The 17,540-nt window shown below is 37.4% G+C and overlaps 1 protein-coding gene across 3 annotated transcripts in view; it reads left to right on the plus strand.

Annotated features, from left to right (window-relative positions):
- The first annotated feature begins 422 nt into the window (after positions 1–422).
- LOC311088170 (uncharacterized protein) overlaps positions 423–17,540 on the plus strand; it is a 60,553-nt gene continuing 43,435 nt past the window's right edge. For all 3 annotated transcript variants that reach the window (XM_084121875.1, XM_084121876.1, XM_084121877.1), the window contains exons 1-4: positions 423–647; positions 9,067–9,414; positions 9,514–9,870; positions 16,097–16,195. In XM_084121875.1, the coding sequence (XP_083978001.1) occupies positions 596–647; positions 9,067–9,414; positions 9,514–9,870; positions 16,097–16,195 (856 nt within the window). In that variant the 5' untranslated portion in view covers positions 423–595. The remainder of the gene's footprint in view (positions 648–9,066; positions 9,415–9,513; positions 9,871–16,096; positions 16,196–17,540) is intronic.

The following is a 17,540-nucleotide window of genomic DNA, read 5'->3' on the forward strand; positions in this document are numbered from 1 at the left end:
TGTTTTAACATAATCATTATTTCACAATCATTTGACCTGAATCACTGACCTGAATTTTTTTTAATGCCTCAAATTCAGTGCATCCTTTATTTATACTCACACCTTAAATTATTTTTTTAAATACAATTATTATTTAATTTTTTTAATTTAACACTTTAATTGTTATTTTCTGCATAATTATTTAATGTAATTAATTTTTTTAAGACCATTCATATTAGTGGCACATTCTGTTTATCACTTGTTATGCTCACATTCTTACTTTTTTATTAAAAAATGTATTACTTTTCTTTTTAATTCTACGTGTGTGACAAGGATATACATCAGGCTATACATCAGTTTACTGGATTGGAATTATTGGATATATTTCGATAAATTAGACTAGTCCTTATCATTCTTGATCACGTGACTTGATGCAGGCGCATGACAACCTAAAAGTGAAAGTAATAAATACAAACGAAAGTAAAATTGATCTGTGGACATTTCAAGTAGATGAGGCTCTGTAGGCGCAGAAAAAAAGAAGATTATTTTCGCTCATTTATAGCTTAAATTCATGGTAGTTTAATTTTGTGTTTTATTTTATGCTACATATTTGAAGATGCACACACCGAGCTGTGTTTTGATATCAGTATTGCTGATGATCGCCGATGGTACGTAGCATTTTAACCATTCTCTCTCTCTGTTGTAATAAATGGTTGATTGGAAACATGACAGAATATAAATGAACATGTTCGTTCTTTAGATGCGTGCCTAAAACAAAAGCTATACGAAGAGCAAGTAGACAGTAGCCTATAAATATTCAACCCAGCATGTTGGTGTTTGGTGTTTTATGCCCCCAACGGCACCTTCCAGGCAGCGAGGGGATGGGTAGGTTTAAGGTTGAGGGTAGGGTTAGCTGCCTCTAAGGAGCCATTGGGGGCTTAAAACACCATCGAGCCAAAATGTTGGCCTACTGTAGGCCTGCCTACGCTACAGAAATGTTTCGTTCGTCCCTGATCAACTTCCGCAAATACATTTTATTTTAAGGACAAACGAAGTCGTGTTCAATTCTTTAACCGTGCAGTTTCAGATTAATATCATTAGAGATGCTTTCCATTTTTCATAGTGATGCTTTTCAAACATAAACGTTTTTTTTTTTTTTTTCTCGATAGCCGTAGTTCCACAGTAAAGTAAAACGGGTTGCAGCATGACACTTCCTCTCTTATACGGCTAAACTTTACTTTGACGAACCAAAAATAATCATATCATAACTGAAAATTGTGGCTGTAATTCCGTTTAAATCTGTACCTTGTTTTTACTCTCTCTAATTCCAGTGAAAAGGCACAAAATTAACTATTACAAATTTAAATCTATAAATATAAACTAGTCCACTTTTGGATGCACTTGACCGGCTTTGTTTTTCGTGGTCTTGTAAGGCATGTTTTGAAGATAAATATAAATTGTATTTTCATAGGTTTCTTTTTGCAGCTAAAATGTTAATTTAAAAACATTTTTATGGATTATCGTAATTAATTATTTTATGGCAGACTGTAAAGGAAAATCAGTATTATCTAATAGCAGAGAAAAAAAAAGCTCATATACCAGACTGATTAAAATTTGTTTGCTATTTTAATTTTCAGGTCAGCTAATACAGTTATTGTCATACAGAGGTGTGTCAGTTAGTGCCATATTGCATACATTTATATATTTGTTCAGGTTATATTTCCTGGTTACCTGATTTGACCCACTGTTTACAAGACTGAAAGTAGGCTATCTCTGTCAATGATTCACGGACACTTTAATTGTGAAGTGCAAAAGCAAAAACTTGTTTGACTCAAGACAAACTGGTTTGTCTCAAGGATAACCCACTTAAATTAAGGTCCAAACGTAGGTCCTGTCAATCATGTTTAGTCCTGTCAATCATCATTAAAGGGTCATGAAACCCCCCTCTTTCAGCTCAAGTCTAGCTCACAATCTTTTTGAAAAATGCAACTTAAATGGGCGTGGATGGCTGTGAGAAGAAGGGAGGGGAGTGGGTGTGGTATGGCACGGCAGGGGAGAGGTGAGGGGGGGGAACTGTCATCGCCAGTGGTCCATGCATATCGACTGTCACTAAAAATCAGAGGTAAAACGTGAGGAAATGCTAGATTTTTTTTTATAGCTGGCAAAGTTAAAGTCTAATGAAATACACTGACACCTTATTTTTGTCCTTTCAAAAGTAACTGAATGCCCTGCTACATTAGCCTACAGTAATTATAATTGTATTTAAAACATATAGATGTACATGTATATGTATAATTATGTCATTATAAAATATATGTTTGTTTATATACACACTATAAATGCATATATTTGAAAATAATAAATTTTCCGGTTAAAAAAACAAACATTCCGTACATAGCCTAGATCTACGCGCCCCCTGAACCCCCATAATAAAGATGGACAGTGACATAGAAATTTGCACAAACTAAGCATATGTTCCATACAATTGAGGTATTATCAAAATATCTAAATGTTAATAACAAGTGATTATTTAAAGACAGGGTAGGCGGGTTTTTTCTAAAAAACTTTTTCCCAAATTTGTTTAAACTGTCTTTACCAATACATAATTAAAATGTAAGTACTCTGAACAGGAGAGTATAAAAAGTGTCTGTAGTCCTCTCGAGTGTCGAGTGTCTGTAGTCCTCTCAGGGCTGCAATAAACACAGCTTATTTCCATTCGGAACGAATGAAATGATTGGCTGGGCGATTGTCACTCTCTCTCGCTAACATGGCTACCACTCCTGCTGCTACAGGGAGATAGGTCTAACTGCAGAACCGCAGAACCATACGTCATAGCAGTGTGAGGAAGACAGCGCCAGCCTGACAGTCTGATGCCGGAAGTGGGCGCAGCAAGGCATTTAAACGATTTAATTGAAAATGTAATATCTCAAATATGATCAAATATAAGAATTATGTTTTGTCCTATTAACAAAATACAATATACTACTATTAACAAATGTTAATAGTTTTTTAAAAGTTAAAATTATACTTTATCCATTTGTTTTGTTGAGTCAAATGATTAACCATATACATTTAACAAAGCTTAAAACAAAAAATAATGATTTTTTGACAACAAAGGTTGAGCGTTTGAACATTTGATTTAATTGCTCCAAATAAATAATAGCTAGTAATTAAATAAAAATACAAAATCGAACTAAACAATACATAAGTTATACAAAATAAAATCAAACCAAAGAAAATAAATCTTATAAAAGTTATGCAGGCACACATTTAACAATAATTGAAAAAGAAGTGAAAAATAAATCAAATAAATCAAAACTCCATATAAATGGAGTTAATCCTGAGGCGCCTTTCATCTCCTTTAACTCCAACCCTACTCAAACTTATCCTATGTGTTTGCATGTTTAATGGGATGCATTCATAGATATAAAATATTATTATAACAAAATATAAATACAGAAATATATAATTGTTTGTGTTTTCTGAGCTTAAGTTTCAGTGTGTATTGTTTGTGTAACCTTTAGATGTTAATGATAATTTAATATTTTGTCTAAATCATGCAGAAAACCATCTAATTCCAAAGGGACTACTATTAAATATGTGTACCTTGAAATGCACTGCAGGTCGCTTTGGATAAAAGCGTCTGCCAAATGGATAAATGTAAAATAATATCTATTGCCACTGTATATTAAAAAATAACTCCAGATGTTCATACCTCCATGAACAACAGCCTTTTTAAAGTGGATTTTAATGTGATTATCCATTCTGGAGAAAACTGTGATGTTATCATCCAGCTCAGTTCAGTTCTCATATAATGGTGTCAATGACAGATCAATAGTATTGTTGAATATTAACTTACAAAATACTTAGAGCCGTTTTGTATAAGCGTAACGTTAAGTATGTTGTATCCAACAAAGATATAACTTATTTTTAAGTTATTACTTATTTTTATTTTTATTTTTACTTCTTCTCTTCTTCTTTTCCTTGTTCTACCGTGTAAAACGTGAACTCCGTCCACTTCCGGCATCAGACTTTGACCCCGCCCACTTCCGGCATCAGACTGTCAGGCTGGAGCTGTCGTCCTCACCATAGATATCATATATAAACGCTAGATGTCTCGTGCGCGCTGCTGGCCAATGGAGGTCGACGTCCGCACGTGGCGGCCATCTTGCCACAGGGTGCTCGCTCACTCGTTTAATGGTGCATGTACTTTTAAATAACCATAACTTGCTCAATTTTCTACCGATTTTCAAACGGTTTGGTTTGTTATAAACGTCAGAGATGTAGTTATGACACTGCATACATACACTGCATACATATGAATAATTATAACATACATGTTCAAGCATTCGCAATTATAGCCACGTTAATAACGTTTGTAAGAAACCAAACCGTTTGTAAATCCGTCAAGATTTCAGCGAGATAAGAGGATTTGTGTGCGTGCTGATCACTCACCTTACATTAAGCCTGCCTGTGACAAGATGGCCGAACAGTGATGCCGGAAGTGACTGCGCCATAAGACATCTAGCGTTTATATATGATATCTGTGGTCCTCACACTGTTATGACGTATGGTTCTGCGGTTCTGCAGTTGGTTATTATTGGCTACAGGAGGAGCTGCCCACATGCGCACACCCGTTTGACTCGAGGAGGGGAAGAGGCACGGAAGCTAGGAAGTATCACAAATATGGCAGAGAGAGAGCAGTCAAAATTTCCAGTACTTGCATATACAGTCAGCGAAGGCAAACAAGGCAAAAAAAGGAAGACAGTATTCGAAAAGGCTATGACCAAAAAGTCTTTGGATAAAGCAAGAAGTCAGACGAGAGTCAATATCGGCCAACAGTGCTTTCATCGTGGAAGCTCATGCAAAACACTGTATATGTTATGAATCTTACACGAAATTCACCTTCATCACAGTGTAACTGATGGTAATGGGAAAACGTGTATCAATGCAACCTGTTTTTACCTTTGTTTGCCTTATGTTACTAGCTCGTTATCGAATCAAACTCAGTATATTTTAAACTTTACCAGTATATGCTAGCTTGATAGTGAGTACTACCAGCCATGTTAGTTGTTCATAATGATAAAGTTAGGTATTTTATTACATGTGATTCTGACATGATGTCACTACATGCACTGCGCTCCTCTCCGCTCGGCGCTGGCAAACGCATCCTCCTCCAGCTGAGAGGTCGGCATCGCACGTTCATGTGTTTTGGGGCGTGGCTTTGGAAGGAGCCCAGAAGGGAGGGGGTGGGAGTGAATGGAATAAGTAGCTGTGTTTATTGCAGCCCTGAGAGGACTACAGACACTCGATTTTTATACTCTCTTTTTCAGAGTACTTACATTTTAATTATGTATAAAGACAGTTTAAACAAATTCGGGAAAAAGTTTTTTAGAAAAACCTGCCTACCCTGCCTTTAACAAAAGGCATGTAAAACTGTCAGGGTTACATTTTAGACACACACACACACACCTCTGAAGCGATAGAAAAGTCCTCGGGACTCGGGCAAGACGAAACCTGCATTGGTGTACCGAAGGCGGAAGTCCACCATTCTCCAGTTGAGTGGTTGCTACACACACATAGTTTAGATGTGGCCGTGGTTGATGGCCAACCAACCGCCCTCAGCCAGAGTCTAGCCCGGGCAGCATCGCGGGGAAAGATGCACTGGAACTTTTGCACCACGAAAACAAACGCGCGTCCCATCATTGCCTCTCTCATCTACTACGCAATATCACAGTTTGACATGTCTGTCATTGGAAAGCTCCACGTGGTGGCATGAATAATTAAGAGCAAGTGTCTTCTCATTGGATAAGAAAACTCAGTCACGTGAATAATTATGAGACACCGATGAGTCAAAGTACTACAGTGCTCTGCCACGTCACAGCGGTCCACACCGCTGAAGATTTTAAACCCGGAAGATGAAAATAACAGGAAAAAAATAAAATTTAACCATTTTCCCCCTACTATTAAATCTAACAGATGCTAACATTGTCTTCAATGGTGTTCAACACACATACCTCTGTTAAAATCTCAGAAAATTTGGTTTAGGGTTTCATGACCCTTTAAAAGCATAGGCCTATATAAGCAGCCATTCCATCGATATTCTTTCTGCCATGTTCAATTGTCTCAGACGGCCACATCGCAGCCAAAACTTTAGGGCTGCCCCCTAATAGTCGACTGCCGGGTGCACACTGTGCGATTTGGCCGTCTGAGACAAACTTAGCAAATCCTAAAAGAATCTTCTGATCCAAGGCTAAAATCTGAAGCCTTTGAACGTTTGACATGTTCACGGACAGCCGATTAATGACCGTTGCGATCATATTTTATCTCCGACGAAATTCTGGCAGTGTCAGAAGATTTGACTCACAGTCCTACAGTGTGACTTCTCCTACGACAACCATCAAATTGTCTTCGTTTTTCACGACAAGCTGTGACCAAAATTACATTAAAGAATTTTTTGTGGCCACCATTTTAATCCCGTGTGTAATGCAGCTCACTGTGAATGTACGTGTCATTGATTGATAATGTAAAACTCCGGACAAGTTTTCTTGCATGCGTCCGTTTTTAACACGTCTTGACTGTCATACAGTCTGACATTTATGACAACGAGATTTTACAGTGTGACTGCAATGATCATTTTAGTACAGTCTGACAAGTAACAATCGTAAAGGACGATAATTAATCTCATAGTGTGCACCCAGCTTAATGCCGAGTTCACACTTCCCGATTTTAGGCCCGATTTTCACTCGCCGACAGGTTTTGGGAGATCGCTGACAAATGCCCGAAATCATAGGCAAATCGGTGCTCGTTCACGCGAGTGACAATCACACAGAATGAATTATCAAAGAAGCGATCTGAGAGAATCGCCAATGATTCGCCGACGCCCGTGAGATATTTGGCATGCTAAATATCTGGAACTGTAATGCCGAGTTCACTCTGCACGATTGCACGACTGCACTGCACGACTGCAAAATTCTTTATTTACCCTAACTCTCTTTGCAGAACACACAATCCCTGCTCCCCTCGTCTCCCCAACCATTTCCTCCTGCATAATCTGTTTTTCTTTTTCTCCTTTTCGCTGAAAATCAGCGCACAGATAATTTGGATCGCAATCTTCTAGCAGGCTATAATTTTTAATAACAGTTTCAGTCTAGCTTGAGAACTCTGGTCTCGGCGATTATTTCTATTGTAAAGTCATGCAGTGTGAAACCTCCTGTCGCCGATCCATCGTGCAGTGTGCACACACCAGCAATTGAATGTTACCCCAGATAGTCGTGCAGTGTGAAAATAACAGTGACCTGACTACTTTGAAAATGCAGTGTGAACTCTGCATAACCGCTTGCTATAACTTAAAATCCATCATTTTTGGTCATACAGATAAGAGTAATGCAAATTGGGCCAAAGTAATGCAAGGGTCTACTTTTGTTTCTGTAAACTCACAACCCAGATAGCAACATAGTGTCAGCCCAGATCCGCCCCACATATGGTACATATGGATTCAACACGAACCAGATGTGGGGCGGACATGGGCCGACACTATGTTGCTGTCTGGGAATAAATACAAAATGTTGTGCTTTTGTAAAATAATGAAAACAATCATGGTTTGGTTTTCTGCTGTCCCGCTGTCAGTGAACCGAAACTCAAGTGTAGGCTATACTTGCCTCACAGTCACAGACTTGAGAAATATTATTTATAGAAAGCTTGAATGTCTACTTTTAAATAAACCAATTCAAATGGAAAATAAAAATTCTCAGATTACGTAATCCGTATGAAACGTGCATATAGGCTCGTTCACTATACTGCAGAGATGACGAGTCAGTGCTACCAATAAATTATTAAAATGTTTTGACAGTCTCCCATTCATAATCATTAAGTTTGCCGTTGCACTATGGTAAGCTTTATGTGTGCGTTTGAGCGCTGATTAGGCTATGTATTATATAGCCAATTAAAGGCTCATTATTATGATTTATGGCTTATTTATATAAACTGGCGATTAGTCGACTAGAAAAATCGAATCGAGTCCTTTAGTCGAGGGCAGCCCTAGGCTAAACCTCACTCCCCTGGCCTCAAGAGGGGCGCTAGACAAATGTCAAATTTGTGATAGTAAGTGGCAAAAAAATCCAAAGTCGCCCATGGGTATTTTTTTATGCTCTCATATATATAAATGTCTATAACTCTAAAACAAAATGAGATATTTTCACTAAATTTGACACACATGTATGTGAGAACACATAAAAAAAGTGGTGGAACTGCACCACTTGGTGGCACTATAATAGAACAAAACAAGGACATTGCCATTAATTACAAAATAATATCATGATATTAAATGCTAAACTTTACGAAGGCATTGTGGCTCTTCAGCTATCAGGTTAACCATAAGCTACATTAGCATTAAGATAGCTTAGCATGCTAATCTGGTTAACATGCTTTTATGTGCTAATTCTTACACTGAAGCCTCTCCTCGGCTAAACCACGTGCCACGATCCCCGAACCATTTAGGTCGTGGGTTCGAATCCTGTGCGGCACATGCCCAGACCGCAGTAGGTACTGTGGCCAGAAGTGGTGCAAAGTTCCAGACATGGCGTCTATCTGAGAAAGAACTCAATAAATAAGTGGTGCATATAAAAATTATTCATTTTGAGTTGATTCTCACTTGAATTCTGCAACATCGTCATCTTGGTGAATGCATATCTTCCCAGTGGCGCAACGAGATAAGTGACAGGCATCTGATCCAGAGACAGTGGGTTCGAGTCCCATGTTGGATGACTTTAGAAAAATTGTGTGGAATATTGTGTCATTTTGATTCCTTTATTATTCAAGCGTTGTATTAATCTTTCTTTCTCTTGGATTAGAAATAAGTGTTTTTTTTTGTTCATTCTGTGTTCATTCTCATCTGATCTTCTGTTCATTTTGAGTTCATTTTTACCTGTACTTCTGAACCAGCTGTTTTTTCATGTATGTTCAATTTCTGCTGTTTTTGCTCTTCCTGCTGTTGGAGCTGCTTCAGGGGCTTGGCCCCGATAATTGCTGTTTGCAGCTATATTTTCATTTGTCTTTGTCCCTTTCAATGGTGCAAAATTGTTTCAGGGTTGATTGTTCGCGGCCCCTCTGATCCTCTGGTTGCTCCTCTGGGATCTTCAGTGGTTTTGCCCTGTTATGTTGATGAACCTTTACCAGTGAAGGATCTGGAGGTGGAATGGAGAAGAACAGTCTCAGAGGCTCTGGTTCACCTGTATCAAGATGGTGAGAGTCGAGCAGAGGTCCAGCAGCAGGATTATCATGATAGAGCTAATTTCTTTACTGATCAGATTCAACATGGAAACTTCTCCCTCCGTCTGGACAATCTGAGAGCTAAAGATGAGGGTCAATACACATGTAAAGTTTACAGTCAGCAGGATTCTGGAGAGACTGAGGTTCAAATAAAAGTTGATGTTGGTGAGTGTGGATCACATTAGTACTTTTATATGTTTTTACAGAAACTAATTAATGAATTTACATCTCACTTTGTGATATTAACAGTGTTTGTTCTTTCAGAGCGTCTGCTGGTCTCAGGATCGAGTCGCTCCATATCTGCGTCTGTGGGTGAGGACGTCACTCTGAACTGCTCTGTAGACTCTCACATCAAACCTGAACACATTGAAGAGGTTTCATGGAAGAAAACAGATGAAGATGAAGATATTCTGGTTCTGCACTATGAAAACAACGAGGCTTTTCCAGAATCATCAAATGAGCGATACAGAGACAGAGTTGAGTTCTTCACTGATGAAATCCCCAAAGGAAACTTCTCTCTCAGACTGAAGAGTGTCAGAACTGAGGACAGAGGAGTTTACATGTGTCAAGCGTTTACTGGAGTACTTTCAGCCAATACAACTGTAGTACTGGAGAGACTGGGTGAGTCTTAATGGATAAATAAACAATACACAATCATTGAGGCCTAAACAAACACAAGTTACGTTTATTTACATTTAGTTTGAGTTTGATTAAGAATCAGTTATTTATATGATCTAAGTCTGAACGATTATTCCTGGATGTGTTAGTAAATGTTCAGAGGTTTAAAGTCCAGGTTCAGAAAGTAAAAGTCCTCCTCAGTATTTTTGTTCCAATCACCTGGATTTGCTAATTATCACAGTTTTTCAGCCAGGAGAACTAATTAGTGAAATCAGCTGGCTGAGTTCATGGGTGGAATAAACATTTGGCAGGACTTTTACTTGTGTGTGTGTGTGTGTGTGTGTGTGTGTGTGTGTGTGTGTGTGTGTGTGTGTGTGTGTGTGTGTGTGTGTGTGTGTGTGTGAGTTTGTTTTCATGACAACTGAGGACATTTTTATGATAACACACCTGCAAATGAGGACACTCGGGAAAATAGGTGATATATGAGGACATTTTGGGTGTCCTCATTTTTCAAATGGCTTTAAAAACATACTAAGCAGTGTTTTTTTTTTATGTAAAAATGCAGAATGTTGGGGGGTGATGGGTAGGTTTAGGGATAGGGGCAGTGTAGGGGGATAGAATATACAGTTTGTACAGTATAAAAACCATTACGCCTATGGAATGTCCTCACAAATCACATAAACATGGCTGTGTGTGTGTGTGTGTGTGTGTGTGTGTGTGTGTGTGTGTTGTTCGCTTACAGAAAGAAAATATATTTCCATATTTATGTTCAATATATTAAATGGTTGATGTATGATGTCCATTAACATTTTGAGCATGCGGTCCCACATATGGGATCTAGAATGTTCAGTGGCGTCACTGGCGACTTCCAGATTCAAACTGTGCTTTCGCGCGTTGGCTGGCACTGAGCCAGAGACGGACACTCTCAGCTCTTGTCATATATATCACAACTATGCAGTGTTTTATATGGTTTTATACGTTTAATACATTCACATAATGTTTATTTTAGGTTTCAGACATTTAAAGACTCATAAGCACTAGTAAAACAATACATTTGGAGTTTGTAAAATACACACTGATGTCTGTGGAAGCATATTCTAATATAATTTGCTGACGTGTTTAAATCATATCAGACACACATAGTAACTATAAAGTTTACTCTATTCTTCTCCCAGTTCACCAGCCACTTATTTCGGGAGAACTGATGAATTCACATGCTGTAAATACAACTGACAGGACCCAAACAACTGTGGCACATACAAACATGGCAGCGCTCATCTCACGCTATATATCAAGATAATTTATAAAGGTTTTTAAACGACAAAACACACTCACTTACATGTATTTGAGAATCGGAATATCAGATAGTTGACGACATGGTAAGCAAGTTTGTGAATATTTTGAATAAAAAAAGGAAAACGAAATACAGTAAAAGTGATACATCTGTCAAATAGTGTTATTGTGGCTGTGGTGCTTCAGTGACAAGCATGACACATCGCCATGGAAACAATAAGGGGAAACTTTATTGTAAAATAACGGTCGCATAAAAAAAAAATCACTCTGGGGGTCAGTCAGAATATTTTGAATTGCACGTGAAAGGGTTGAATTCGTTAAATATGGAAGCTCTATAAGTTGTTTTCTCATGATCACGACATAATAAAAGTTGTTTTCTCATAATCACAACTTAATAAATAAATTGTTCGATCGGACTGATATATATTTATAAAACTGCGGGCTGGGTTACACCCAACATCACAAGATTATTATCTCAGATTGGAAGATAACTGGTTTTTGGGTTATCTAGTAAGTCTCAGAAACACTGGCTGGGTGTAGTGCTTACATCAGCACCTTTCCCCTCCCCATGGAGTGAAGTGCACTTATTGGGCCCAGTTACAGTTTCCTTGAATGGTGAACCTTGGGCCACTCTTCTCCATCATTTGGAACACGCCGACTTTTTGGGACTTTAGCTTATTCACTGTATCCCCCAGAGTTAGTTAAGTCCATACATACACTTTTCATCTCTGTGCGTGCCGTAACTCTGTCTGACGCACTCACTGCTAGCCTAGCTTAGCACAAAGACTGGAGGTAAACGGCTCCAGTTAGCATAGTGCTCCCAATAAGTGACAAAATAACGCCAACATTTTCCTATTTACATGTAGTGATTTGTATAGTCACAGCGTGAACAAATAACAAGGTCAAATGAGACACAGCCATCTTCTAACCATATACATACTGGGAACTATATTCTCAGAAGCTAAGCTAGGTTAGCAGTGGCTGCGTCAGACAGGGTTACGGCACGCATGGAGATGAAAAGCGTATGTATGGACTTATCTAACTCTGGGGGATACGGTGAATAAGCTGAAGTCCCAAAAAGTCGGCATGTTCCTTTAAGCACATTATCTCTAAGGGAACATCTGGCAATTCCACCAAATGGTTAAAACGTATCATTTATTATAATATAATTTGATAAATAAAAATAAAAACCATTTGGTGAATTGTAGAATTACAGGAAGGTATTGGAACAGTTTCACCTGTAATACGTCAGTCTGCTCACTAGGAACCTACTACAAGCTTTGGGACATGAAAAAAAAAGAAACCTTTAGGGGATTTACAGTAGGCCTAATGTTTTTATAAAAAACAAATTGTGTACGGTACATACAGGGAGCTGTAGTAAGTCAGTCTACTATCAATACAATCAAGCTTTAGATTTTGAACATGTCTGTTTCTGACATGTTCAAAAATAAAAAAATAATTTTAATCTATACAAATTATACGTTTTAACAACTTGGAGGAAATGGCAGACGTTCCCTTAGGGATCATGCGCTGTGATAGCGCCAGAGCCATATAGAGAGAAATATAGATATATCTCTATATGGCCCTGGGTAGCGCGTCAAAGCATTCTAGAGTTTAAATATGCAGCTATAATTCACTTAGGTGATTTTGAATTAATAAAAGGCAATATAAAATGGTTAGCTACATACTGTTAAAACTAATCGTGGTGTTGATATATTAAGACTGCTGACTCTATATAACAATGGCAAGCAAAACTAACTTTGTCGCGCTCCGAGAGCACTCTTGTGGTCGGGAGCATTTCTGTTGTGTTGCCGCTTTATTTCGTTGCGTTGTTAATCTTTCGTTGTGGCTCATTTCCATCGTGTTGTACATTTTCCGTTGTGTTGTGGCTCATTTCCATTGTGTTGTGAACTTATGTTTGCTTTTTAAATTTCGTTGTGTTGTGCACTACTGGGCCACCGTAGATAAGTGCATTAAAGGTGAATATGATGGATCGTCAGACAGGCACAACTGTGACAGATCGTCATTAGGATGACGAATTATTCATGCTTGTTATTTTTTAATTATATTTTGATCCGTGACCACGTTGTTTGTTATTCTGTTCATTTTGCATAATTTTTTTTTTTAAGTTTGTGCAATATAGCCTATTTTTACATGTGTTTTTACATTTTTGATTCACGCTTATTATTTTGATTATTGATTGATTATTTTGATCCGCAATACATGTTTTGACGGGATATTAATCCCATACTACAGTGCATTGTTTAAAATGGCGTTGTTGGAGTGCAATCTAAACACCAGAATCCCCACATATTAACGTCTGTGTAAAGCAATATTAAATATGTGTTCTGAGTTTGTCACACCACAGAAAAACTGTTATTAACCACCCAGCCAAATATGAATGATAAATGCCAAGTAAATAAAATAAGTTATCAAAATCTTGAAAAAAAACAAAAAAGTAATCTCTGGGGGCATGTCCGCTGTCAGTGCTGAAACCACGCCCACTCGCGGGAAACTTACACTCATTGGTGGGCACGTACTGCCGACGATGGCGCCAGATGCCGGCGGGACGGGAAGAAGGCCGAGGTAGGAGATAGTCGGTTCGGCACCATTCTCCAGTAACAAAAAAAAAAAAAAAAAAAAATTAACCAATAAAGTTTTTTGTAGTGAGTATACTGTAATATACCCCAGTCTCTTTTAACTTTAATATTCATATACACTAGTCCATATCGAGATTTGATTCATTGTACAGCACTACTTTCTGACACAAAACGAAGTTGTTACGTATCCTCGTGCTTTTTTAAGTGGGTATACGGAAATCCTTGGTCTTTTCTAGTGGGTATACGGCGTATACCTGCGTATCACGTAGACTACTCCACTGAGTGAATCCCAGTGGCCTCAGATGAAAGTTTGTAAAAAATATCCGGTGTAAAATGTTCACTGCAGAGGCGGGTGTTGGTGGTGATTCTCAGCTCTCCATCAAGGTGGCTCTTCACAAAATGAATCCACCTCTTCTTGATATCATCATTTTTAGGAGATTTAAGTAAGGAGAGCCTTGCTGTTTTGTAAATTATCGCAATCAGGTAATATGCATTTATGTGGCGAAGGCATATTAGATATCAAACTGTAGGCTGTAGTAACTAACGGTAATGACAGGAACTTGCGATTGAGCAGGTGAACCATTGATGCTGTTGAGCTCTAGTTATTATAGTGTTAGGGGAGGGCTCATGCTCAGTGGCTCCAGTGCGTCATCGAGCCATGATTTCAGGCCCACCCAAAACAATCCTGAACACAAAAATGGTAAAGCAAAGTTTAACGGTCTAACTCCACAATTCAGTAATAGTTTGCAGTCTTTTGTAACGTGTTTTCAGCAATACATTTCTAAGATTTATAACGTGTTTAGAAACAAATCTCTGAAATGCCTTTACACAGACTTTAACAATCAGGTACTTTAAAGATGCACAAATGAAGACAGTTGTAAACAGAATTCTATACAGTGACATCAATATTAGTTTTAATAAGCAATACGTTTATCACCCCAAAGTAGTAAGAACGTTCTGATAACATACTTTCAAGCAAAATAATCATAATTATTCAAGCTTTTAACTTTTAAGTTAATTTCTTGTCATAATACTGTACAAATTATAGCGATCACAGATAAGAAAGGTCTTCACTCTGTCCCAAATGCGTGCAATCTGGAGCAATATTAAAGACGGTGTACTTCCATTAATATGAATGGGAGAAAGTGCAACACACAATATGGCTGAATAAGTCCCGCCTTCTAAATAAAAGAGCCAATCACTGATTGGTAAAGTCATCGCTCACTGCAGCTGCCGTTGGAAGCTCTGGTTGCTATAGAAACAGTGTTCTGAGACTCTTGATTATGACTGCACATGTGCATTGGCTGCTCCAGCCTGAAAAATAAGCTTTTTTAACACTATTTAAGCACAAGACAAAAATATATTTCTTTATGTACGTATTATGCATTAAACATTAACATAATGTGGGTTTAGTTGCAGAAATTGATTTGAATATACAATAAATAATAATACAATCCTCTTACTATATTGCACTATATCGTTTAACATGCATAAAGTTTACCATGCATCATCTTGGAAATAAAACTGTCAGCGTAATTTCTCTGAATATGTCATGATACGTGTATATTATTTCCTGATAGATTGAGCAACATCTATTTCAGACTCTTCTTTTTGTACGGATCTGTATTAAAAATGTGCGACTTAAAACATGCTTGAAATTTAATGCAATGGGTTTCCTCAAGTTTTCGGAGTAAACTAATTATTTTGGAGTAAATAATTATATTTTACAGTGTACAACATATTAAGTATATTGTCGAATATTATTCAGTATATGAAAAGCCGTAATTCTTCATGTATTATTCAATATATTGTAACATATTAATCTATATACTACATCTATATATTATTTAATATATATTTTTCAATATATTCAAACCATTTGATATATTGATCATAAATATATGGAAATATATTTTCTTTCCTTAAGGCTGTGTTTGATTGTGGGTGTTCGTGTATGTGTGTGTGTGCGCGTGTGTGTGTGTCCTTGTATATATGCCTTTGGAGACGGCTTATGGTAGAGGAATGAATATTTAATTCACGGGCAAGGCACACCTGTGCAATAATCAATTTTGTTCAGTGTAGATGGTTTATGAGGACACAAATGTGCATAATGACAGGTATTACAACGTGAACACCTTATGACCCTTAGGACACTTCCTGTGTGTGTGTGTGTGTGTGTGTGTGTGTGTGTGTGTGTGTGTGTGTGTGTGTGTGTGTGTGTGTGTGTTAAAAACAATACATATTTGCACAAATAAACAACATACTGTTTATGGTAATAGAGAAGGAAATTGACCCCATAACCCCTGTGTTCAGAAACTGATGTCTGTGTTTCACAGGTTTCTCTGCTTTACAAATAATGGTGTTGATTCTCTCGATTGCTGCATCTGGATCTGCACTTCTGCTCTGCTGTCTGATCTACTGCATATCACATAATGGTAACAATATTCTTATTTGGTGTAGTCCATTTGGGACTTGAAGATTAAGAGAAAGTAGAGAAGACAAGCGATACATGTTAATAATGATAAAATAGCCTAAACAGAATACTTTGGAAAGAGTTAATGGTTCAGTGAGGCTTTAATCCCAAATAGCCAGACTTTCACATGATCAAACTTTCAACATGATACAAGAATAACAGACCAGTCCACAATAATGTTTAACTCAATTAAACATTCAAGGTATATAAAACAACACAAAATGACTAAATGAGTGGATAATGGTGAAATGATAAAATATCCTGTCAGAACTGAAGGACATTGAGGTCTTAGTCTGAAACTAAGGCAGAGTTCAGATTTTTCATTCAAAAAAAAATGCTTTGTGCTTTACTTACTACTAAATGCCCTAAGACACTTTTAAAAATATATTTCAAAACACTGATGGCACAAACATTGGCAAAAACAGACACTGTAGTTCATCCCTTAATCTGTCCCATAAACTGACAAATGAGACTTTTCTTGCTGATGATGAGGTGCAAGAAAAAAGTGCATGTAAAGTTGTACCATTATATGTTATAAGTTATATAAGTTATCTTGTGTATTTAAGCACCAGTGTTGCCAATTTTGATTTTTTTTTTTTTTTTTTTTTGATTTAGTAGACTAGATTTAGTGACTTCCCCGCCCCTTTTGAGACTTTTTTCAATCTCCTAGTGACAAATCCAGCAACTTCTTGGACAAACCTTGATTCCGAGACTCACAACTGATCAGATCAGTGGACTCGCCAGTATGACATCATCTGGCGATATTTAGCAACCAGTTTTAGCTACTTTCTATTGAAAGCATTTGGCAACATTGTTAATCGCTTCAAATTCTTCTGCTCCGTTGTCTGTTATTGCTTGTGTGTAGAAACCCTGATTCGTTGCTGTTTGTCTGTGAATCTACCTGAGTTTGTGTTATTTAATAAATATAAATTTACTTTTATTTTATCGTCTTTATCTTCATTGGACTCTTAAGTGTAACACTCATCATGTAAAATCCTGATGTCATGCACTCAGAGTCCAGTGGGGGAAAAACAGTACAATTACAGTTTTTATCAATTCTCAAATGTGTGACTTTTTTCTCTCAAAACAGTGTTCAGATCTCTGACCAGTTAGTTTCTTGTCCACATCAGATTTGGATTTCTTATTGATTTAAAGTGTAAGTTGCAGGTAAAATTTTTCACGAAGAAAATGCAATAAACATAAAGATAAGACCCACCCACCACTGTTTTGTATGTTTTTCATACCAAAATGCTGAATATAATATGAAAAGTTGGTACTTTTTAGTGGTTTTAAGCACTCCCTCTCCC

Source organism: Abramis brama, assembly GCF_963993115.1.
Source record: "Abramis brama genome assembly, chromosome: 1".
NCBI classification, from domain to species: domain Eukaryota; kingdom Metazoa; phylum Chordata; class Actinopteri; order Cypriniformes; family Leuciscidae; genus Abramis; species Abramis brama.